General features: G+C 44.6%; 1 protein-coding gene across 5 annotated transcripts in view; it reads right to left on the bottom strand.

Annotated features, from left to right (window-relative positions):
- Positions 1 to 25,270, bottom strand: part of SHROOM4 (shroom family member 4) — a 215,281-nt gene that overhangs the window by 30,911 nt on the left and 159,100 nt on the right. For 4 of the 5 annotated variants that reach the window (XM_079910777.1, XM_079910773.1, XM_079910774.1 and 1 more), the window contains 3 exons: positions 15,162 to 15,296; positions 10,361 to 12,821; positions 4,776 to 4,837 (listed from right to left, as the gene is read on the bottom strand). In XM_079910777.1, coding sequence (XP_079766903.1) covers positions 4,776 to 4,837; positions 10,361 to 12,821; positions 15,162 to 15,296 — 2,658 coding nt within the window. Of the gene's footprint in view, positions 1 to 4,775; positions 4,838 to 10,360; positions 12,822 to 15,161; positions 15,297 to 18,465; positions 18,588 to 25,270 lie in introns of those variants that run through there. The other variant, XM_079910775.1, reaches the window with a different exon arrangement.

Raw genomic sequence — 25,270 nt, forward strand, 5'->3', positions numbered from 1 at the left:
GGGAATGATTAAGCAAATTAGGGCACATTAAGCTGGTGAAATATTATGCAGCCATTAAAATTTATAACTATTGAGGAAGGCTTTATAGCAACAGGAAAAATTGTTCACCAAATAATGCTTAGTGAGGAAAAAAGAAGCAGGACACATAAAATCACATCTACATAGTTATTATAATCATGACCCCCCCACCCGCAAATCTCTACACCTATAGATAAAGGCTGGCAGGGAAATGAAAACAATTAGGGTGTTAGGGTAGTAAGAATAAGGATACTTTTTCTATGGTTCTGAAGAACCTAGGGGCAGGACAGGAATAAAGACGCAGACCTAGGGAATGGACTTGAGGACACGGGGAGGGGGAAGGGTAAGCTGGGACGAAGTGAGAGAGTGGAATGGACATATATACACTACCAAACGTAAAATAGATAGCTGGTGGGAAGCAGCCGCATAGCACAGGGAGATCAGCTCGGTGCTTTGTGACCACCTAGAGTGGTGGGATAGGGAGAGTGGGAGGGAGACGCGAGAGGGAAGAGATATGGGGATATATGTATATGTATAGCTGATTCACTTTGTTATACAGCAGAAACTAACACAACATTGTAAAGCAATTATACTCCAATAAAGATGTTTAAAAAAAGATACTTTTTCTTCTGTTTTTAATTTCCTGTAATATTGCTTTCGCAATAAACATTTTCCCCCGAATATCCACATATTTATCTATCCCTTCTGTTACATTCCTATTGCACCCCCACCTTCCCAAAACAAGGCCACACTCATTCATGCCTGGATCACTGCCCCTAATTGGTCTTTCTTCAACCCATCTAGGCTGCAAATGCTGCCAAATTATCTGAAGTGCCATATTTACCATGTCACTTACCTGATCAATAACCTTCAATTGCTTCCATATTTGCCATCCTACCTAGTTTTCAAGGCCTAACTATCCTGGTGCAATACTTCACTCTTTACCCTTTTTCTCTACTGTTACTGTTGCTGCTGCTGCTCCTCTTCCTCCTCCTCCTCATTACAACTAACATTTACTGAGGGTTTATGGTGCCAGATTTTGTCCTAAATGCTTTACATATATTAACTCAATTATTCCACACAATAGTCACAGGAGGTAAGCACTCTTACCCCATTTCACAAATAAGGAAACCGATGGGGTGGGGTGAAAGAGAGGAGCTGGGCGGGGTGGGAGTGGGGGGGAAGAGAAAGCCACTTGCCAAATTCACACAGCTAGTGAACAGAAGAACCTGGATTTGAACCCAGGCAGACTGACTTCAAGGCCAGAACTTTTTTTTTATTGAAGTACAGTTGATTTACAATGTTGTGCCAATCTCTGCTGTACAGCAAAGTGACTCAATTATGCACATATATACATTCTTTTTTTATATTCTTTTCCATTATGGTTTATCCCATGAGACTGGATATAGTTCCCTTTGCTATACAGTAGGGCCTTGTTTATCCATTCTAAATGTAATAGTTTGCATCTACCAACCCCAAACTCCCACTCCATCCCTCTCCCTCCTCACGTCCCCCTTGGCAACCACAAGTCTGTTCTCTATGTCTTTGAGTCTGTTTTTGTTTTGTAGAAAGGTTCATTTGTGCCGTATTTCAGATTCCACATATAAGTGATATCATATGGTATTCGTCTTTCTCTTTCTGACTTACTTCACTTAGTATGATGATCTCTAGTTGCATCCATGTTGCTGCAAATGGCATTATTTCGTTCTTTTTTATGGCTGAGTAGTATTCTATTGTATATATCTACCACATCTTCTTTATCCATTCATCTGTTGATGGACACTTAGGCTGTTTCCATGTTTTGGTTATTGTGAACAGTGCTGCTATAAACATCGGGGCGCATGTATCCTTTTGAATTATAGTTTTGTCCGGATATATTCCCAGGAGTGGGATTGCTGGATCACATGGTAATTCTATTTTTAGTTTTCTGAGAAACCTCCATACTGTTCTCCATAGTGGCTGTACCAACTTACATTCCCACCAACAGTGTAGGAGGGTTCCCTTTTCTCCACATGCTCTCCAGCATTTGTTATTTGTAGACTTTTTAATGATAAGGCCAGAACTCTTAACAACCAGCAGGGTTTATTCCTCCAATACAGCCTGCTTAGTTTCCCCTCTGGGCCTTTCCTCCTATAGGCCCCAGCCTTTAGTTTTCTTACCCTCCAATGAACTTAAATAGGGCACAATGATACTTATCATGTATTGGCCCCTTACCATGTGCCAGCCTTTTCTTGTTTAAACCATGTATTTGACACTTTTTCATCTTATAGCAACTAGCCTGAGTTGAAAACCTGGCTTGTCCCTTTAGTATCTGTGAGACCTTGAGTAAGTTACTTAGCTCCTCTGAACCTCAGATTCTTTATCTGAATCATTGGTTCTCAAAGTGTGATCCCAGAACCAGCTGCATCAGCATCACCTGGGGAGCTTGTTAGACATACACATTTTGAGCCCCATTCCACACCTACTGGATCACACTCCCTGGGGGCGGGGTGGGAGCTATCATGTATCTGGATTTTTTTTTTTTAACAAGCCCTCCAGGTATTTCTAATGCACATTCAAGTTCAAGAATCACTGCCCTAGTTATAATAATGCCTACCTGACAGTTTTGGGGAAGATAAAACAGGATATGTGTAACTTAGCTAGTGGCACATAGGTTGTTTTGCAACTGGTAATTTATTATTACTGCTACTTAACTTTGTGTGGATTAGTCTTCCTTGCTCAAGCTGGGGATGGGCAGGCATCATGCTTCCTGATGCTCTTCCTCTAATATTTCCCTGCTTGCCTAGAAACAGGCAGTACATATACTAGGTTTTAAATAAAGTCCCCTTCCTTGACTGGCTGATTAGTAAGAGAGCCATTTTGGAGAAGCACCATAGTGTAGTATAGTGTCTCTGAAGCTAGACTACCTGGGTCTAGTCAACTTACTAGCTGTGGGACTTTAGGCAACTGAATTTATCTATCTGTGTTTCAGTTTCTTCTCTCGGTCAAATGAAGAAACTAACAGTACCTACCCCTTAAGGTTATGGTGGTAAATAAATATTTGTAAAGCGCTTTGAATGGTGCCTAGAATAGAGTACCGTGCTCAAGAAATGTTAGTTGGCATTATTATTTTTGTGTCATTTTACCTATTCAATGGTGGAGGAGGCTGTTTCTTCATTTGGCAAGCAAATGACAAATACATCTTGAGCAACTTCTCTGTGTCAGGCACCGTGCTAGGCATGGAGAATACATCCGTGACCAAGGTGTGGTCTCCTTTTTCGACAGTCTCAGTCTAGTAGGGGAAACTCAGCAGACCCACTAGACTGAAATGATTTCTCCAAGAACAGTGGGGAATCAAGGCCAGCCACAGAATCCCACAGTATCCCCACCCAGGCCTTAGGTCCCTGAGACATGATACTGAGGGGTCCATTTGAAGCGTTTCCTTAGGGATCCTAATTGAAGCAGTTATAATGGAAAAAGCATGAACTTTGGGGCCAGACAAACCTGAGTCTGAGTCCTGGCTCCATCACTTACTAGCTGTGCGACCTCAACTAAGTTATATAACCTCTGTGGACCTCATCTATAAAATAGGTAGTAAAATTAACTGTTGTGGAGAATAAATGAGATTATGGTTATAAAAGGATCCAGCCCAGTGACTGACACTTAGCTGGTGATCAGTAAATGTTGGCTTCCTCTCTTTCCATTGCCAATCAGAAAACCAATAGGTTTCCCAGACTCTGGAGTCAAAAGAAAGCCCAATTTATTCCTGACTACACCACCAAATCACAGGGGATAATATAGACCACTGGAAAGAACCCTGGGCTTTTCAGAGGTCAGGGGATCCAGATTCTAGCCCTCTTCCTAGGTGCCCCCACAGAGGCGCAGCTAAGAGCCGTCTTCCCTGTCCCTCCTTTATTCCTGGAGTTTGAGTTAAAGAATCAATACAATTTACGGGCCTCTTGTCCTGGAGAAGAACTAGCTGAAAGAGTATATCAAACAATTTCACAAAAGGGGTTCCAACCAGACTGATGGAGAGCAACCTGGAGGACGTAACTGTCTCCTCCACATGGTCACCTATGACAGGTGGGCTCATGTCTTTGGAGCATAAGTGCCAGGTGCCATGTTCCCCACATTATAGGAACAGATTCTCCACTCTGGGCATTCTTTTTTCCTTAAGGGCTCTGCAGAAGCAACTCTTTCCCCTCTAGCCCAAGCCATACATACCATTTGTAAAAATGTCCCTGCCTTCTTTTAGGAATTCTAACCTATTGTTAGCATGATCTGCCTTGGATTTTTAATGAACAGACCTTAATCTCTCAACAAGCCCTATAAAAAGAAAGGTGGCAGAACCCAAGAAACATTCTGAGGCAAAGGCACAGCAGTGGCTGGACAGTCTTACCTCCTCTCTGGCCCCTCCAACCACCCAGTGGCTGCTTGGAAGGCAAGCATAGTTTATACCTTCCCATCTGTGTTTTAGCATGGTCTGGTCCCCATGTCCTTGTGCCTGGGCACCTGCCTCAGGCCTCTGAGCTGATGGGCACAATGTCCCACAATACTCCTTTTTACGTATTCCAAAATGTGCTACCCATCAGTTTGGTCTATAGCCCAGCTGCCTGGTGGGCAGGCTGGATTACATCTTACAGCACCAAGGCCTTTGTACTGACACCAGACAAGGTTCCTCAAAGGAAACAGAGCAAATAGAAAACAGAAAACCTTACCAGTTTCCACAGAAGCCTCAGAGGTACTAACTCACCCCAACTCCCAGAGCGGTCACTTACCTCCCTGACTGGCTGGTCTTCCTGTTTCCTGTTATTGGCTTCCATTTGTCCCCAGGAAAGTCCTGCAAAGCAAAATTCTGATAAGTTAGGGAGCTCTGGACAGCCAGGTATATAGATGGCTTCAAAAATGTAAAGAGGTCAGGAGCTTGTCCTGGGCCAGGCCCACCCCCTCTTCCCCACCCCCACAGTTGGTTCCTTCTACTCTCCCATGCAGGCTACAGAACTATGTACCTAGAGGGCTGCCTTTCTGTCAGGAGGCTTCAGCAAGCTGCTGGGGGCATGCAGAGTCTAAGACAGCACTCAAGGACCTGGACAATGTGGTCTAGAAACTCTGAGTTTCCCTCTCTTTCTCCACTCCCCTCCCAAACCACGTTAAAAACCAGTTTAGCATGTTTGCTGTTTGTTCTGGCTCTTGCAAAGAAAATCTCTTTGTTCTTCCCAGTGAACCTGCTTGTTCCTCTTGCCTCTTCCACCATAGAAGGCAACTTCTTGGAAGCCGCAGCCCCTGAGGAGGCTTTGAGGCCTAAAGCTCCTGCTGCTACAACCCTGTCCTAGCCCACCCTGTACTTCAGGGGCCCTTCCTCCTCGTTCCAGATCCGCTGACAGTGGCTGAGGTGGGCTTATTTCTGGGGAGCACTCATCCCCCATATTACAGGAGGAGACTCTTCACCCTGGGCATATTGTTCTTAAGGGCTTTGCCCAAGCATTCTTTTCCCTGCAGCCCAAGCCACATATGCCATTTGTAAAAACGTCCTTGCTTCCTATTCTAGCTCCAAGCCTAATGCAAATTTGCCTTTGACATTCTCCCTGATTTCAGCATTCCGTACCCTCTACCTAGTGACTCAGAACTTAGCCCAACGGGAATGCACAGTTTTTCCTAAACCTCACTGATCTTCCAAAGTCCCGCTTTCTCCAATGCTATTATTGGTCCCATTCAAAGTTTTATTAACTTTGCCTCAGTAAAAAAAAAAAAAAAAAATTACTACCTTTTGGGGGTAAGACACCTGGCTGTCAGTCATTCTGGCTAAGATACTCATTATTTGAGGGTAGTTATGTCACTTCCCTGAACCTCAGCTTCCTGTCTGGCAAATAAGGACTAGGCTATCTAGCCTTGCTGGATTCCCAGGAGTGAGGATAAAATGGGATGTGTATAGAGAATGTTTAGCACAGCACTCGGCACATAGGAGGTTCTGGACGTTAGTAGCCATGGAAACGATGAGGTTTCACAGCTTTCAGAGGACCAGAGCAGTCCCTGCCTGTACCTGTCATGTGAGAGCATCAAAAACCACTTGTTCAACTCAGATTCTGCCTTGATGCCCTTGTAAGATGTCCCTGCTTTCAAAGACACTATTCCTCATTTTGCCACAGTGGGAGCCAGGATTTCCTGTCCATGCCCTGTCTAGCCCTGTGGGAAGTGCTCAGTAAATAGAAGTGGCCAAACCAAAGTCCTGTCCCAACTCTCAATCTCCTCAACTCCCCAGTATCACCTTACTTTTTTTTTCACTGAGCCACTTAGGTTGCTGTAAATTGTCTGCACTCTTTGAATCAAAGAGGCAGATATCTCCATAGCTTGTTGCAGATGGGGATTGACTGTGGTAGGAACTTGTTGCCCTAGTGGAAGTTATACTGCTAGAAGGCATCCTGCCAGAGTGGGGAGGGCCTGGGCTTTGCAATCAGCTTTTGGAGAGGCAGTGTAGCACAACTAGGAGCTTGGCCTCTGAGGCCACACTACATGGATTCAAATCCCACACTGAGTGTGACCTCAGGCAAACTACCGAGTTCCTCTTAGCTCATTTCCCCCAGCTATTTAATAGTGATCATAATAATAACAGTATCTATTTCTTGATTGCTTTGAGGATGACATGAGTTGACACATGTAAAGCACCTAGAACAGCACCTGGTACGCCATAGACACTCAAATGTTAATTATCATTATGTTGTTCAAATCCTAGCTTCACCACTTGCAGGATGTGTGATCTCACTGAGCCTCAGCTTTCTCAGCTGTAAAATGGGGATCCTATTATAATGTATCTCATATAGTTGTTAAATGAAATACTTTGATAATATATGCAGAACTAACTGGCATGAAGCATGAGGGATTTAGGTGTGTGCTGATTTTAGTTCTCTTAACAGCACCAAAGAGGATCCAATTGACTCCCCATCCTCTTCCAGGGGCCATAAAGAGCAGGATCTCAACCCTACTTCAGATAGCCACCATCACAACTACCTTAGCCACCTGAGCTGGGGTATCCTAACGCATCTACAAGTTTTCCCCATGTCTGGAGGGAGGGTGAGCTCAGGTGGCAGGGGTAGAAATGGGCATGAAGTGGCTTCTGGACGGCTGTCCACATGTCTGAAAGCCTAGCGTCTAAGCAGACCTACTTATCTAATCTAACAGACATTAGGAAACCAATGTGTCCTTCCCTCAGAGTACAAAAGGAGAGGCATGGTATGGGCACATGCACACCTGCATTGCTACTGTCAGCTGCTGCAACCTGCAAATCTCACCTTCTTCCCTTATGGAGTTACTGGCCCTAGGATGACGGTTCTGCAGCTGTCATCTGCTTACCCCATCCCCACCCCCACTTCAGCCCCTTTTCTCCATTGTCTACTTGCAGGTCCTTGTTTCAGCAAAAGTTTCTCAAGGTAAACCCAAATCTCCCTTTATTCTAAAAGATAATAACTAACCTTTAAAAAATGATTACTATCTGGTAGTTACTGTTCTAAATGCCTTGCACATGTTACATCATTTAATCCTCTCAACCAACTTATGAAGTAGGTACTGTTATCATTTCCATTTTTTTTAGATGGGAATGCTTAGGAATTCAAACCCAGGTAGTCTGGTTTCAGCATCATGCCCTTAAACCATTATTTTATATTTCCTCTCCTTTTTTCCTGCTACATTTTTTTATGAATATTTTCAAACACTTAGAAAAGTTGAACAAGTTTACAATGAACACCTATATATTCACCATTGTATAGTTTCTACAGTTAGTATTTTACTGTATTTGCCTTATCACATATCTATTCACTCCTCTATCCATCCACAAATCCATCTTAAATTCTTGATGCATTTCAAAGTACAACTTTATCCCCATACATTTGAAAACTTAAATGGAATGGACAAATTCCTTGAAAGGCAAACTACCAAAGCTCACTCAAGAAGAAATAGATAACCCAGATAACCCTATATCTATTAAAGAAATTGAATTTGTTGTCAAAAATCTTTCCACTAAGAAAACTCTAGGCCCAGATGGCTTCAATGATGAATTCTACCAAACATTCAAGGAAAAAAAAAATACCAGTTCTATTCAAACTCTTCCGGAAAATAGGAGAGAAGAGAACAATTCCCAACTCATTTGGTGAGGCCAGTATCTTGATATGAAAACCAGACTCCGGCTTCCCTGGTGGTGCAGTGGTTGAGGGTCCGCCTGCCCATGCAGGGGACACGGGTTCATGCCCCGGTCCGGGAGGATACCGCATGCCGCGGAGCGGCTGGGCCTGTGAGCCATGGCCACTGAGCCTGCGCGTCCGGAGCCTGTGCTCCGCAATGGGAGAGGCCACAGCAGTGAGAGGCCCACGTACCGCAAAAGAAAACCCCCCAAAAAAACCCAAACAAACAGAAAAAACAGACTCGGACATCACGAGAAAACTACAAACTAAAATCCGTGATATACACAGACAAAAATCCTTAACAAAATACTAGCAAATCAAATCTGGTAATATATAAAAAGGATAAGACGTCATGACCAAGTGGGATTTATTCTGGCAATGCTAGCCTGGTTCTTATTTCAAAAATCAATCAATGTAATTCACCATATCAACAGACTAAAAGAGAAAAACTGTATGACCATCTCAATAGATACAGAAAAAGCACTTGAAAAAAAATTCAATATCCACTCTTGATAAAAGCTCTCCCAACAAACTAGGAATAAAAGGGAATTTCTTCAACCTGTTATAAGGCATCTACAAAAAAATCTACAGCTAACATCAAACTTAATAGTGAAAAATTGGGAACAAAGTAACAATATCTGCTCTCACCACTTCTACTAAACACTGTATTGGAGGTCCTAGACAGTGCAATAGGGGCCTCCTCTCCTAATAAAGCCACACACAGTGGAAATGAAGACAAAATTACTTATATTTACGGATGACATGATTGTCTATGTAGAAAATCTTTTAAAATCTACCAAGAAAAGTGAGTTTGGCAAGGTTGCAGGATACAAGGAAAATATACAAAATTAAATTGCATTTCTACATAATAGTAAAGAATTTTAACTTTACCTTAAGAAAACAATAGTATCTACAATGGCAGCAAAAACATGAAATCTTAAGGATAAATATAACAAAATATGTGCAACATCTGTATGCTGAAAACTAGAAAATAAGTTGTGTAAATCAATATACTTCAAAAGCTCAAGCATACATATCATTAAAGTTTGATATTTGTTTACAGTATTTTAGGCAAAATTTACTTCCAGCGAAATGCACAAACATTAAGTGTACATCTGTTAAGGTTTGGCAAATGTATACACCTGTGTAACTCAAACTCTTATCAAGATATAGATCATCACCCAACAAAGTTCCCTCATGCCCTTTCCTAGTCAATCTCTGTGCTGCCTGCCACAGGCAACCACTGTTTTGAAATTTTTTTCCATAGAATAGCTGTTTTAGAACTTTATATAAAGGAATAGTAGAGTATGTACTCTTCTGTGTAAGGCTTCTTTACCCCTAAGTTTCGTTTCTTCAAAGAATATGTATTGAGCAATTTCATACAGTAAGTCTTTCAGAAGTGTAGGCCTATGCAAAAACAGTTCAACACAGGAACTAACTTCTGGTTTGAATGCACCAGCCAAAAGGTGGCACTAGGAAAGCCATGGGAAAGGAATCTGGTGGTAAGCTGGCAACAGCATATGGAGTCCTTCCACAGATACCCTGAGGGATGGTGGTGGCTTGTATTAGAGTTGTAGGTCATAACCAGGTTATAGCAACAGCCAATTTAGACCTGGGTCTCTGCAAACAAAGCCTGGGAGACATCTGCAAGTTTTGCAGCTCCAAATATATTTTAAAGCAGGAAATGGAAGGGAATACATGCTGTTTTGGATCAGGCACTGAGCCTGGCACTCTGTGTTACACAATCTCATTTGATCCACCCAACTAATTCATGAGGCAGCCATTACTTTCCTCCACTTTAGAGATGAGGTAATAAGACTTTATTTAGTACTGGCCATTTTATGAGGTAAAAATTCTTTTCTTTTTCCCTTTAAAAAGAATCACATAACTACAACTTTTGGTGGCTGGATGACTTGCTTAAGTTCACTCAGATACCAATTATACAGTCAGGATATAAAGCCCAGTTGTGTTCATTTTGTGAAGCAAAAGTTATTTTATTCTACCTCTAAAGATGAGGTAAGTGCAATTTTGATCACTGAATGTCTTGCCCAAGGTTAGTAAGCTACCACCTGGTGGACCCAGCACTATATAATTTTAAGACATTATAATTGTTACGTTTTCAAATGATTTACCTAGCTTTCTCCTCACAAAGAGAATAATGAAGCTCACCCATCCAAGAGTCAAGTTCTCACCTGCACTGTTGGATTCCTGGGTTTCCAAGTGTTGCCAGGTGCCAAGCTGCTGTCCTCAAGGGTACCATGCTGGGGATTATGATAACAAGCTGAACACCGGATACACTGGTGGTGGTGGCACCGGCAGTTGTAGCAGTTTGGCATCATATTTCTCTTTCGCAAAGCAGGGCAGACTTCCCCAGAACAATAAATGCAAGGGTCATGGACTACAGCTCCCTGGACATTGCAGGAGTAAGAGCACGTCCTGCGGTAATCAAAATCACCACAGTGTAGTGGCTTACAACACATGGATTGTTCTAGACCTTTGCTTGCAAAACATTCTTTGTAAGTGGTAATTTCTGACTGAAGGGGTGACATGGAATGATATGATTGGTCTGTGGCATGACAGGGTTGGTCTGTGGAGTGATATGATTGGTCCATGGGATGGCGCCTCAATTCCCTATAGCTGGAGCTCATTGGCTGGAAGTTTTGGTCAACAGGTTTTGGTCTCTGGGTAAAAGTCTTGCTATGAGTGGTTAAACCTGGCAAATGAGATGTCGATAAGGATTTGCTACTCTCTTCAAAGAACTTTCTTCTGTCTGCAAAGGGCAAGAGGATGGCTTCCTCCTCAGCTTGGGCAGTAGAAGCCTTCAATTCCTTGTCACCTGGGTTGGAAGAGTTTTCCACGGCTAGTGCCACATGTGGCTGCAGGTTGTGCTCTGGCGACCATCTCCAGTGACCTCCACGGACTCCACGGTGAACATTTGTTTTTTCAGAGTCTGAGGAGGATGGGTCAGATGCTTTCCACCAGGTGTTCAGGCTCAAAGAGGACTGGCCAGGTCTCTGGCTAGGGCTCATTCGTCCCTCCAAGCCCGTCCTAGATTCATGGCCCTCAGGGGCTTGGCTGAGGCACTCTGAAGACCTAGCCCTGAGTATCATGCTCTTGTTGAAGAGCTTGTCTCTGGGGCTAGGTGGTTTTTTATACGAAGATAGAAGGGATGAGTTAGAGGCAGGAAGTGGAGGACTTTCTAGGCGCTCCTCGGTCTCTTCCACTGGCTCCTTGGTGTCACACAGCTGTGACAAGGGACTCTTGCCTTTCTGGAGCTGGGCCTTCCTCCTCTGAATTTCATTACGTAGATTGGTAGCAAAACGTTCGTTCTTCCGCCGGTTTTGTATTGAGCGGCCCCGGGTCCCTCCATTTCGCCTACCACCCACCCGGCCACACTCCTTGGGCTCACTGTCCCCTTCTTCAGTTGTCTCTGTGCGGCCAGCTACTTTAGTGGTTTGTTGAACAAGGGAGCCAGAGGCAGAGGACTGCTGGCTGGCCAATTCACTGTCAGCTCTGCTTGCTCTGTTTGGGTCCTGGAAACTTCTTTCTGGAGGATGTCCATCAGCCTCTCCATGTGGGGAACTGCTTGGGCTCTGATGCCCCGAACCCAGAAGTCTATCATCCATTGGCCTGGTCTTTCTTTCTTTGCTGGGCTGGTCCTGGGTTCCTCCTGCAGGGGGACATGGGCTTTTCTTGCCTGTGTGGCTACTGTGCAAAGGGGATAGAGTCCACTCCTGCCCATCCTGCCCAGCTGGAAGCTCCGTCCCCTTGCTGTCCCTAGTATCAAGGTGCACATGCTGCAAGTGGGACGCCAGTAGCTCTTCAGGGGCACTATGGCGATGTCCTGTGAGGTGTGGAGGGCTGCCAAAAGAAGAAGCCTTAGCTAGTTCTGCTGAAGCCTGGTTAAGTGGGCTGGAATCTGTGCTGGAAGCTTTGTCATATGCTTTTGGGAATCCAACAGCTTTGGCCGAGGCCTCCATCAGTAGATGCTCAGAGCCCTTCTGGCTGGATTCAGGAAGTTGGCTGAGCTCACAGTTCTGATGGCCCTCATTTGTCACTTGGTCTTGCCCGCTGAGGCAGCAGAACCTGTTAGGGTTCCTTGGGGATAGCATGGTGTCCAAGCTAGGTTTCTCCGTCTGTTGCAAGGAGTCCACAAGCTCAGAAGCCCTGCTCTGCTCTCCACTGAGGAGTTGGGCTCTGGAGGCCTGAAGACTGTCTCGCCTCACTGGAGGTTGTGGTGGACCCCTGGCAGCCTTGGCAGGCCCTGAGTGGTGGACCTCCTGTGGACGGGATGATATCTGGGAGCTAGGAGTCAAGTGGCTCCCACTGGTATGCCGGCCACCTCCTGAGGTTTCGGCCACATTAAGCTGGCCATTAGGGGCCTTGGTTGGCCCTGGGCCTTGCATGATGCAGTCCACAGAGCCTGGCTCCTCTGGCCTGAGGGAAAGGGCACAGTCAGAGGCATTTGAGCTGGCCGAGAAGGAGCTATAGGCTGAGTCACGCTGATTGGGGTATGTGCTCTGGTCAATGGGCAAGAGGTGGCCCTCATAGGTGGCTTGGCCTGGTTGCTCCAGGCTCTCCATGCTGCCAATGGAGCTGCTTTTCTCAGTGCTGCAGTGCCGGGAGAGTGGACACCACTGCACACACACGTCACTGCAAGACACAGGGCACACCAGTTAGTTATGTCACCAGATCCCTTTCCCACCTTGGCCAGCCCTGCCATGGGAGAAGCAGGACAACCCAGAGGCACCCATGTCACAAGTGAGAGATAAGGCAAAAGAGGAAGGAAGGGAAACAGGGGAACAGATGGACACTGGGGGTACTACAGAAATGTGGTAAAATGGGAGACAAGATGATATGTGGAAGAAGGATAGGGCAAGATCCCAAAGACTAACAGTGTAAGAACTCCACTGAGGGTTGTGCTCTGTTTCTCTGCCTTCAGTGAGTCTAGAATTGCTTCTGGACTATTGCTGTCCCCAGGGAGTCAGCTATAGCTCTCTGCTAGGAGAAACAAGCACGGACTATTAGCATTTGAGAGGGGCCCTAAAGGGCTGATTTAATTTCAGCCAGCCCATTTTGTAAATCAGTGGTTCTCAAATTTGAGCATGTATCAGAATCACCCAGAGGGCTCATCAAAACACAAGTGACTAGGTCTCATGTCCAGAGTTTTAGGTCTGGGTGGATCCTGAGAATTTTACTTCTGACAAGTTCCTGGGTGATGCTGGTGCTGTTGGTTCAGGGACCATATGCTTTTGAGAATCATTGGTGTCAAGCAAGCCCTGCAAAGGGAAGTGATTGTGAGGATGTGATTTTCTCAACATCGCCCAGCTCTAGTTCATGGCCCAGACAGGGCCAGAATTTAGGTGTCCCCCTGTTCTTTTCTTGGTAATAGTAATCCTCACCATTTACCAAGAACCTACAATGTGCCAGGCACTTTACAATGTCTCATTTCAAATTGAAGGGGAGAGATTATTATCTCCACTTGACAAATGAGAAAACTGAAGCTGAGAGAGGGAAAGTAAACTGACAAGCTCAAACAGCAGCTAAAGAAGCAGACCTGGAATTTGAACCCAGGCCTCTACGAGTCTAATGTCCTAGGTCTTCTGCTACACTGTCTGTTAAATGTAAATAATAGTAATATCTGTATCAGAGGGTTGCTTTGTGGGTGAAACCAGATAATAAAAGTGAAGCTCTTGTCGCAGCCTGGGCACCTAGTGAAGGTTCAATACCTGGAGCTGCTGCTCTCTTGATTGTTGTTTTCATGGCTATTGTTATCAGCATCCTCTCTACTATGACTTCTGATACTATAGTGGTCCCTGCCCACCCAGGCCACCCTCATCCCCCATGGCAAAGCCAAACCAGGGAGAACAAAGAAGGGACTAGGATCAGACACAATCTTGAATTTTAAGTACCATTTCCCACACACAAAGCCAAAATGAGCCAAGTCATGCCAGTAACACCCTGTGGCTAGAAACCCAGGAGGTTGCAGGCTGCCCTCAGAAAGGCCACAGTTCCAAACACCAGAGCTGAGCAGTGGCGGGAGCCCACAAGATCCCCCAGGTCAGCCTTTCCTAATTCTTGCTCCCTGCCTTGCCCCTTAGCCACTCCACTTACTTGACCTCTTGGCTAGGAATCCATCAATTACTCCTTGGCAAGGAGATCTGCTACCCAACCCACCACCCTTCCTGCTGAAAACAGCCACACCCCCACTCAAACAGGAGCCAAGCTCAGAATGTATTTCTGTGTATTCTCCCAGAACAAAACTGCCTCTGCCTCCTCCCTGAGCCCCTGACTTCCGATGCCAAATAAAGACACCGAGTCAGGGCAAACTCAACCCTTAGCTTCCCTGAGCCTCCTCAACAGAAATCCCTTCTCAGAGGGAAGATCTTGTTGTGGAAGGGAAAAGGCAGCTGAGGCCAGCAGCTTTGCTGGCTCTGGGCTTGCTGAGAAAGTTCTCTGAGTCTGCTGGGCAGCTCTTTCAACCACAGACCATCCCAAGCACCCTAAATTGAGAGATCCTCATTGCAGGTGGACCCTGCTATTCAGGGAGGTTCCCATTCTGAAAGCTTTGGTTCTGTGACAGAGCTGGGATGAGAGGAACAATGGATGAGGTCACCATGAGTCACTGTAGCTAGAGAAGAGGACCAGAACCCAGCCCCAGGGCCACCGATATCAGAGACCAGGATGATGCAGAGGAGCCAGGGAAAGAGACTGCAAAGGAAATAAGGAGAAAAGGAGGAGAAAGTGGTGTTTTGCAAGTCGAGTGAGGTCAGTATTTCAAGGAAACATTTTTTAAAAGGAAAGGGACTGTCCCAAAGTCACAGACAGTTCTCAGTAGACGAGGACCAGAAGCCAGGCACACTGGAAACCCACCCCATTTTCCGGGATAGCACTCTGGGCTCTACAGCCTCCAACGGGGATGAGAGCAGAGGAGAGGAAGTGGCTGGGTGATCTAGCCTCTACCCTATCTTGAGGGGAGGGTTCTAGACTTACCTCGTGTTGCAGCCGGAATGCCAGGACAAGCTGAAGGCTTCAGAAGGGAAGTGCATGTTGGTGGCTGCTTCAGGGCATCCCTCCAGCAGCTTGGCCACATGCCATGAATGTGGCCTACTGACGGGGGCGTTCCTCCTACAGTAAGAAAGGGACAGGAAGTCAACTTAGGGAACCAGAGCTGAAATCACTTCCCAGGCAGCTTCCGCCCCCACCCCCTCTTTCCCTTAAATGAAGTAGAACATCTTGCAAGGAGCTGATGTAGGAATCTTAGTGGCCACCCCCTCAGCTCTCAGTACTCAAATCTCCTTCACCCCAAGGACAATGCCTGGAGATACAGAATGTTAGCGTCACAGGGCTCTTTTGCTCATGGGTGTATCCCAAGCGTGTACAGCAGTGCCGGATGCATAGTAGATGCTCAATAAATATTTGTGGAATAAGTGAGTGCTGCTTCCCAATGAATAGTGTGCCCACCCTAAGTTTTCTCTGAGAAAAAAATCATTCTGGCCAATCTTCCCATTTTTCTCTAAGAAAGGGATAGGTAAATGACTGAGAAGTTTGAGCAAGTCAACACCAATTGGCTGCCAATTTTTGGCTTATTCATTTGATAAGCATTTGTTGTATGTGTCTTGTGTACCATCTGTACATACCTCTGGGGATACAGAGATCAATCAAATATGGCTTTGCCCTTGAGAACTTACAGATTAGTGAGAGAGAAAGACCTAATTCAAATAAAGCATGGTAAAGACATTCAGAGAGTGAAGGATAAGATGGGCACAGAGGTGAGATCCCCAAGTTTGTAGGCAAAAGGGTGGCAAGGAGCCCCAACTCCTGCCAGGAAGAATAGAACGAGATGGTGGATGGTGTGCTAGGCTGACAGGGGAGACTGGCTGTTCAGCAGGACAGGGGTGAATAAAGGGAAATGGGTCTGAGGCCAAGGCTCTGGATACAACCACAGCATCTGTCTGGTGCTGGAGGCTGCAGCCACAACTCTTGCACTGACTGGCTTCTACAGGACCCATCCCTGTGCTCTGGTATATTTCACATGAATAGATGCCACTCTTGCAAGTGGGGAAGAATGGGATGGGGAAGAGCATGTATGGGGCATGGGTAGTGCCAGAAGATAAAGAGATGATTAGTATGAGAGAGAATGAGGGGAGGGGGGAGAATAAGAGAGATGGGAAAGGGAGGAGGGAAGGGGGAAGGAGAGAGAAAGAGAGGGAGGGAAAGGGAGGGGAGGGGAGAGGAGAGGAGGGGAGGGGAGAGGAAAAAAGGGAAGATAGATGTCAGAAGGACCAGGCAGATGACAGAGATAAGAGGGAGAGATGGTACAGAGAAAAATAAATGACAGAAAGGAAAAAAAGTCTGAGAAAGACTATAAGGAACTACCCAGAGAGAAATGGGTGATAGAGAACAAAATAATGACAGAACAAAATAATGACAGAGTAAGAGAAACATGATAAATAAAGGAGATGGTGGAGAGATAAATAGATGATAGCTTATTTACTAATTTATTCATTCATTTACCGTGGCAGATTCCATACTAGACACACTGAGGGAGCAGAGTTGACTAAGATAAGGACCCATGTTTTCAACACTCTTGTTATAGAGGGGGATAAATCAGCTCTCTACCTCCCAGGAGCAGTAGTAGACAGACTCAAGCTGATTCCATCATAGCTGGGAATGCCCCTCACCCCAGCGGAAACACAGAATATCCCAGCTGTGCTGAGCTCTAGAGGGCTAAGGCCTAAAAAGGTAGTCCTGAGGAGAATGACCTTGCTGAGGAAAACATGTGTTGAGCGGTAACAGGCCAGACACAGAGAAGGAGGTGTAAGAGGAAGGGCAGGGGAAGCTGCCTACCAAAGGGCAGGAACCAGAGCCACAGGTCAGTAGCAGTGGCTAAAACTTATGGGAAGGAAAGGAGGTGAGGCTCCCACATTTAACCACACTGTTCTATTATGGATTCAGAGTGCCCAGCAGGGACGCTCAAGGCACTAGAAGACCTTGTGGGGAGGCACTTGCTCCAGAGTTTCACACACAAAACCATGATGCTAGAAATCTCTCCAGTGGCTGTTACCCAGAAGTCATCCATTAACAACGATTTATAAAGCATCTCACAGAAGTACTATGTACTAGTATGTGCTAGGTACCATGTACAACATTTCTAGGCACGAGGATACAGTGGAGAGCACGGCACCTCTCTTATTTTGGGCCCTTCTTCCACATCCAGCATTCCTGAAGTTGAGTGCACCAACCATCCAGTCTTTAACTAAATTCTACTGAGCCTTCTTTTACAGTATCTCTTTGGCTTTTCCTCTTTCTATCTCTCCCCCAGCTCCCCACCACTATTTTCATTGAGGCTATTCCACATAATCATTTTGTTCCTCCACAGAGCACGCCACCCACAGTTCCTGTTCTAGCCTTTAACACTTTATGTCCAAAATGCTGTGTTGGAGACTGTGGGGAGATGGCGGAAGAGTAAGATGCGGAGATCAACTTCCTCCCCACAGAGACACCAGAAATACATCTGCACGTGGAACAACTCCTACAGAACAACTACTGAACGCTGGCAGAAGACCTCAGACCTCCCAAAAGGCAAGAAACTCCCCACGTACCTGGGTAGGGCAAAAGAAAAAAAGAAAAAAACAGAGACAAAAGAATAGGGACGGGACCTGCACCAGTGGGAGGGAGCTGTGAAGGAGGAAAAGTTTCCACACACTAGGAGTCCCTTCGCGGGTGGAGACTGTGGGTGGCGGAGCGGGAAAGCTTCAGAGCCGCGGAGGAGAGCGCAGCAACAGGGGTGCGGAGGACAAAGCGGAGAGATTCCCGCACAGAGGATCGGCGCTGACCAGCACTCACCAGCCCGAGAGGCTTGTCTGCTCACCCGCCGGGGCGGGTGGGGGCTGGGAGCTGAGGCTCGGCTTCGGTCGGATCCCAGGGAGAGGACTGGGGTTGGCGGCCTGAAGGGGGCTAGTGCACCACGGCTAGCCAGGAGGGAGTCTGGGGAAAAGTCTGGACCTGCCGAAGAGGCAAGAGAATTTTTCTTCCCTCTTTGTTTCCTGGTGCGTGAGGAGAGGGGATTAAGAACGCTGCTTAAAGGAGCTCAGGAGACGGGCGGGAGCCGCGGCTAACAGCGCGGACCCCAGAGATGGGCATGAGACGCTAAGGCTGCTGCTGCCGCCACCAAGAAGCCTGTGTGGGAGCACAGGTCACTTTTCACACCTCCCTTCCGGGGAGCCTGTGCAGCCCACCACTGCCAGGGTCCCGGGATCCAGGGACAACTTCCCCGAGAGAACAAACAGCGCACCTCAGTCTGGTGTAACGGCCCGCCGGCCTCTGCCGCCGCATACTGCGCGCCTCAGGCTGGTGTAACGGCCCGCCGGCCTCTGCCGCCGCATACTGCGCGCCTCAGGCTGGTGTAACGCCCGCCGGCCACTGCCGCCGCACACAGCGCGCCTCAGGCTGGTGTAACGGCCCGCCAGCCACTTCCGCTGCGCCCCCGTGCCCCGCCCCCGTGCCCCGCCCTCCCCGAGGCCTGAGAGAGCCAGAGTCCTGGAAGCAGTTGCTCCTTTAACCCCTTCCTGTCTGAGGGAAGAACAGACGCCCTCTGGCGACCTACACGCAGAGGCGGGGCCAAATCCAAAGCTGAGCCCCAGGAGCAGGGCGAACAAAGAAGAGAAAGGGAAATCTCTCCCAGCAGCCTCAGAAGCAGTGGATTAAAGCTCCACAATCAACTTGATGTACCCTGCATCTGTGGAATACCTGAAGAGACAACGAATCATCCCAAATTGAGGATGTGGACTTTAAGAGCAAGACTTACTATTTTTTTCCCCTTTTCCTCTTTTTGTGAGTGTGTATGTGTATGCTTCTGTGTGAGATTTTGTCCGTATAGCTTTTCTGTCACCATTTGTCCTAGGGTTCTGTCTTTTTTTTCCTTAAAAAAATTTTTTTTTCTTAATAATTATTTTTTATTTTAATTATTTTATTTTATCTTACTTTATTTTATTTTATCCTTTTTCTTTCTTTCATTTCGTTCTTCCTTCCTTCCCTCCTTCCTTCCTTCCCTCCTTCCTCCCTTCCTTTCTTTCCTTCTTTCCCCTTCCTTTCTTTCTTCCTTCCTTTCTTTCTTTCTTTCTTTCTTTCTTTCTTTCTTTCTTTCTTTCTTTCTTCTTTTTCTCCCTTTTATTCTGAGACGTGTGGATGAAAGGCTCTTGGTGTTGCAGCCAAGAGTCAGTGTAGTGCCTCTCAGGTGGGAGAGCCAACTTCAGGACACAGGTCCACAAGAGACCTCCCAGCTCCACATAATATCAATGGCGAAAATCTCCCAGAGATCTCCATCTCAACACCAGCACCCAGCTTCACTCAACGACCAGCAAGCTACAGTGCTGGACACCATATGCCAAACAACTAGCAAGACAGGAACACAACCCCACCCATTAGCAGAGAGGCTGCCTAAAATCATAATAAGTCCACAGACACCCCAAAACACCCCAAGAGACGTGGACTAGCCCACCAGAAAGACAAGATCCAGCCCCATCCACCAGAACACAGGCACTAGTCCCCTCCACCAGGAAGCCTACACAACCCACTGAAACAACTTTAGCCACTGGAGACAGACACCAAAAACAACGGGAACTACGAACCTGCAGCCTGCAAAAAACGAGACCCCAAACACAGTAAGATAAGCAAAATGAGAAGACAGAAAAACACACAGCAGATGAAGGAGCAAGATAAAAACCCACCAGACCTAACAAATGAAGAGGAAATAGGCGGTCTACCTGAAAAAGAATTCAGAATAATGATAGTAAAGATGATCCAAAATCTTGGAAATAGAATAGAGAAAATACAAGAAACATTTAACAAGGACCGAGAAGAACTAAAGAGGAAACAAGCAACAATGAACAACACAATAAATAAAATGAAAAATACTCTAGATAGGATCAATAGCAGAATAACTGAGGCAGAAGAACGGATAAGTGACCTGGAAGACAAAATAGTGGAAATAACCACTGCAGAGCAGAATAAAGAAAAAAGAATGAAAAGAACTGAGGACAGTCTCAGAGACCTCTGGGACAAAATTAACTGCACCAACATTCAAACTATAGGGGTTCCAGAAGAAGAAGAGAAAAAGAAAGGGACTGAGAAAATATTTGAAGAGATTATAGTTGAAAACTTCCCTAATATGGGAAAGGAAATAGTAAATCAAGCCCAGGAAGCACAGAGAGTCCCATACAGGATAAAACCAAACATGGCAAGACACATAGTAATCAAACTGTCAAAAATTAAATACAAAGAAAGCATTTTAAAAGCAGCAAGGGAAAAACAACAAATAACACACAAGGGAATCCACATAAGGCTAACAGCTGATCTTTCGGCAGAAACTCTGCAAGCCAGAAGGGACTGGCAGGACATATTTAAAGTGATGAAGGAGAACAACCTACAACCAAGATTACTCTACCCAGCAAGGATCTCATTCAGATTTGATGGAGAAATTAAAACCTTTACAGACAAGCAAAAGCTGAGAGAGTTCAGCACAACCAAACCAGCTTTACAACAAATGCTAAAGAACCTTCTCTAGGCAAGAAACACAAGAGAAGGAAAAGACCTACAATGACAAACCCAAAACAATTAAGAAAATGGGAATAGGAACATACATATCGATAATTACCTTAAATGTAAATGGATTAAATGCTCCCACCAAAAGACACAGACTGGCTGAATGGGTACAAAAACAAGACTCATATATATGCTGTCTACAAGAGACCCACTTCAGACCTAGATACACATACAGACTGAAAGTGAAGTGATGGAAAAAGATATTCCATGTAAATGGAAACCAAAAGAAAACTGGAGTAGCAATTCTCATATCAGACAAAATACACTTTAAAATAAAGACTTTTAGAAGAGGCAAAGAAGGACACTACATAACGATCAAGGGATCGATCCAAGAAGAAGATATAACAATTGTAAATATTTATGCATCCAACATAGGAGCACCTCAATACATAAGGCAAATACTAACAGCCATAAAAGGGGATATTGACAGTAACATATTCATAGTAGGGGACTTTGACACCCCACTTTCACCAATGGACAGATCATCCAAAATGAAAAAAAATAAGGAAACACAAGCTTTAAATGATATATTAAACAAGATGGACTTAATTGATAATATAGGACATTCCATCGAGAAACAACAGAATGCACATTTTTCTGAACTGCTCATTGAACATTCTCCAGGATAGATCATATCTTGGGTCACAAATCAAGCATCGGTAAATTTAAGAAAATTGAAATTGTATCAAGTATCTTTTCCGACCACAACGCTATGAGACTAGATATCAATTACAGGAAAAGATCTGTAACAAATACAAACACATGGAAGCTAAACAATACACTACTTAATAACGAAGTGATCACTGAAGAAATCAAAGAGGAAATGAAAAAATACCTAGAAACAAATAACAATGGAGACACGACAACCTAAAACCTATGGGATGCAGCAATAGCAGTTCTAAGAGGGAAGTTTATAGCAATACAATCCTACCTTAAGAAACACGAAACATCTCGAATAAACAACATAACCTTGCACCTAAAGCAATTAGGGAAAGAAGAACAAATAAAACCCAAAGTTAGCATTAGGAAAGTAATCATAAGATCAGATCAGAAATATATGAAAAAGAAATGAAGGAAATGATAGCAAAGATCAATAAAACTAAAAGCTGGTTCTTTGAGAAGGTAAAAAAATTGATAAACCATTAGCCAGACTCATCAAGAAAAAAAGGGAGAAGACTCAAGTCAATAGAATTAGAAATGGAAGAGAAGAAGTAACAACTGACACTGCAGAAATACAAAGGATCAGGAGAGATTACTACAGGCAACTCTATGCCAATAAAATGGACAACCTGGAAGAAATGGGCAAATTCTTAAAAAAGCACAACCTGCCAAGACTGAATCAGGAGGAAATAGAAAACATGAACAGACCAATCACAAGCACTGAAATTGAAACTGTGATTAAAAGTCTTCCAACAGGGCTTCCCTGGTGGCGCAGTGGTTGAGAGTCTGCCTGCCGATGCAGGGGACGCGGGTTCATGCCCTGGTCAGGGACGATCCCACATGCCGTGGAGCGGCTGGGCCCGTGAGCCATGGCCACTGAGCCTGCATGTCCGGAGCCTGTGCTCTGCGACGGGAGAGGCCACAACAGTGAGAGGCCCGCGTACCACCACCACCACAACAACAACAACAAAAATCTTCCAACAAACAAAAGCCCAGGGCCAGATGGCTTCACAGGCAAATTCTATCAAACATTTAGAGAAGAGCTAACACCTATCCTTCTCAAACTCTTCCAAAATATAGCAGAGGGAGGAACACTCCCAAACTCATTATATGAGGCCACCATCACCCTGATACCAAAACCAGACAAAGATGTCACAAAGAAAGAAAACTACAGGCCAATATCACTGATGAACATAGATGCAGAAATCCTTAACAAAATACTAGCAAACAGAATCCAGCAGCATATTAAAAGGATCCTACACCATGATCAAGTGGGGTTTATTCCAGGAATGCAAGGATTCTTCAATATACGCAAATCAATCAACGTGATACACCATATTAACAAATTGAAGGAGAAAAACCATATGATCATCTCAATAGATGCAGAGAAAGCTTTCGACAAAATTCAACACCTATTTATGATAAAAACCCTGCAGAGAGTAGGCATAGAGGGAACTTTCCTCAACATAATTAAGGCCATATATGACAAACCCACAGCCAACATCGTCCCCAATGGTGAAAAACTGAAAGCATTTTCACTAAGGTCAGGAACAAGACAAGGTTGCCTACTCTCTCCACTCTTATTCAACATAGTTTTGGAAGTTTTAGCCACAGCAATCAGAGAAGAAAAGGAAACAGAAGGAATCCAAATTGGAAAAGAAGAAGTAAAGCTGTCACTGTTTGCAAATGACATGATACTATACATAGAGAATCCTAAAGATGCTACCAGAAAACTACTAGAGCTAATCAATGAATTTGGTAAAGTAGCAGGATACAAAATTAATGCACAGAAATCTCTGGCATTCCTATACACTAATGATGAAAAATCTGAAAGTGAAATCAAGAAAACACTCCCATTTACCATTGCCACAGAAAGAATAAAATATCTAGAAATAAACCTACCTAAGGAGACAAAAGACCTGTATGCAGAAAATTATAAGACACTGATGAAAGAAATTAAAGATGATACAAATAGATGGAGAGATATACCATGTTCTTGGATTGGAAGAATCAACATTGTGAAAATGACTGTACTACCCAAAGCAATCTACAGATTCAATACAATCCCTATCAAACTACCACTGGCATTTTTCACAGAACTAGAACAAAAATTTCACAATTTGTATGGAAACACAAAAGACCCCGAATAGCCAAAGCAATCTTGAGAACGAAAAACGGAGCTGGACGAATCAGGCTCCCTGACTTCAGACTATACTACAAAGCTACAGTAATCAAGACAGTATGGTACTGGCACAAGAACAGAAATATAGATCAATGGAACAGGATAGAAAGCCCAGAGATAAACCCACGGACGTATGGTCACCTTATCTTTGATAAAGGAGGCAGGAATGTACGGTGGAGATAGGACAGCCGCTTCAATAAGTGGTGCTGGGAAAACAGGACAGGTACATGTAAAAGTATGAGATTAGATCACTCCCTAACACCATACGCAAAAATAAGCTCAAAATGGATAAAATATCTAAATGTAAGGCCAGAATCTATCAAACTCTAAGAGGAAAACATAGGGAGAACACTCTATGACATAAATCACAGCAAGATCCTTTTTGACCCACCTCCTAGAGAAATGGAAATAAAAACAAAAATAAACAAATGGGACCAATGAAACTTCAAAGCTTTTGCACAGCAAAGGAAACCATAAACAAGACCAAAAGACAACCCTCAGAATGGGAGAAAATATTTGCAAATGAAGCAAGTGACAAAGGATTAATCTCCAAAATTTACAAGCAGCCCATTCAGCTCAATAACAGTAAAACAACAACCCAATCCCAAAATGGGCAGAAGCCCTAAATAGACATTTCTCCAAAGAAGATAATACAGACTGCCAACAAACACATGAAAGAATGCTCAACATCATTAATCATTAGAGAAATGCAAATCAAAGTTACAATGAGATATCATCTCACACCGGTCAGAATGGCCATCATCATAAAATATAGAAAGAATAAATGCTGGAGAGGGTGTGGAGAAAAGGGAAAACTCTTGCACTGCTGGTGGGAATGTGAATTGGTACAGCCACTATGGAGAACAGTATGGAGGTTCCTTAAAAAACTACAAATAGAACTACCATATGACCCAACAATCCCACTACTGGGCATTTACCCTGAGAAAACCATAATTCATAAAGAGTCATGTACCACAATGTTCATTGCAGCTCTATTTACAATAGCCAGGAGATGGAAACAACCTAATTGTCCATCATCGGATAAATGGATAAAGAAGATGTGGCACATATATACAATGGAATATTACTCAGCCATAAGAAGAAACGAAAGTGAGCTATTTGTAATGAGGTGGATGGACCTAGAGTCTGTCATACAGAGTGAAGTAAGGCAGAAGGAGAAAGACAAATACCGTATGCTAACACATATACATGGAATTTAAGGAAAAAAAACAATGTCATGAAGAACCTAGGGGTAAGACATGAATAAAGACACAGACCTACTAGATAATGGACTTGAGGATATGGGGAGGGGGAAGTGTAAGCTGTGACAAAGCGAGAGAGTGGCATGGACATATATACACTACCAAACGTAAAATAGATAGCTAGTGGGAAGCAGCCGCATAGCACAGGGAGATCAGCTCGGTGCTTTGTGACCACCTAGAGGGGTGGGACAGGGAGGGTGGGAGGGAGGGAGACGTAAGAGGGAAGAGAGATGGGAACATATGTAGATGTATAACTGATTCACTTTGTTATAAAGCAGAAACTAGCACACCATTGTAAAGCAATTATACTCCAATAAAGGTGTAAAGAAAAAAATAAAGAGCAAAGGTCCAAAAAAAAACAAAAACAAAACCCAAAATGTGTTGTGTTATGG

The sequence above is a fragment of the Stenella coeruleoalba genome, assembly GCF_951394435.1.
Source record: "Stenella coeruleoalba genome assembly, chromosome: X".
Lineage (NCBI taxonomy): Eukaryota > Metazoa > Chordata > Mammalia > Artiodactyla > Delphinidae > Stenella > Stenella coeruleoalba.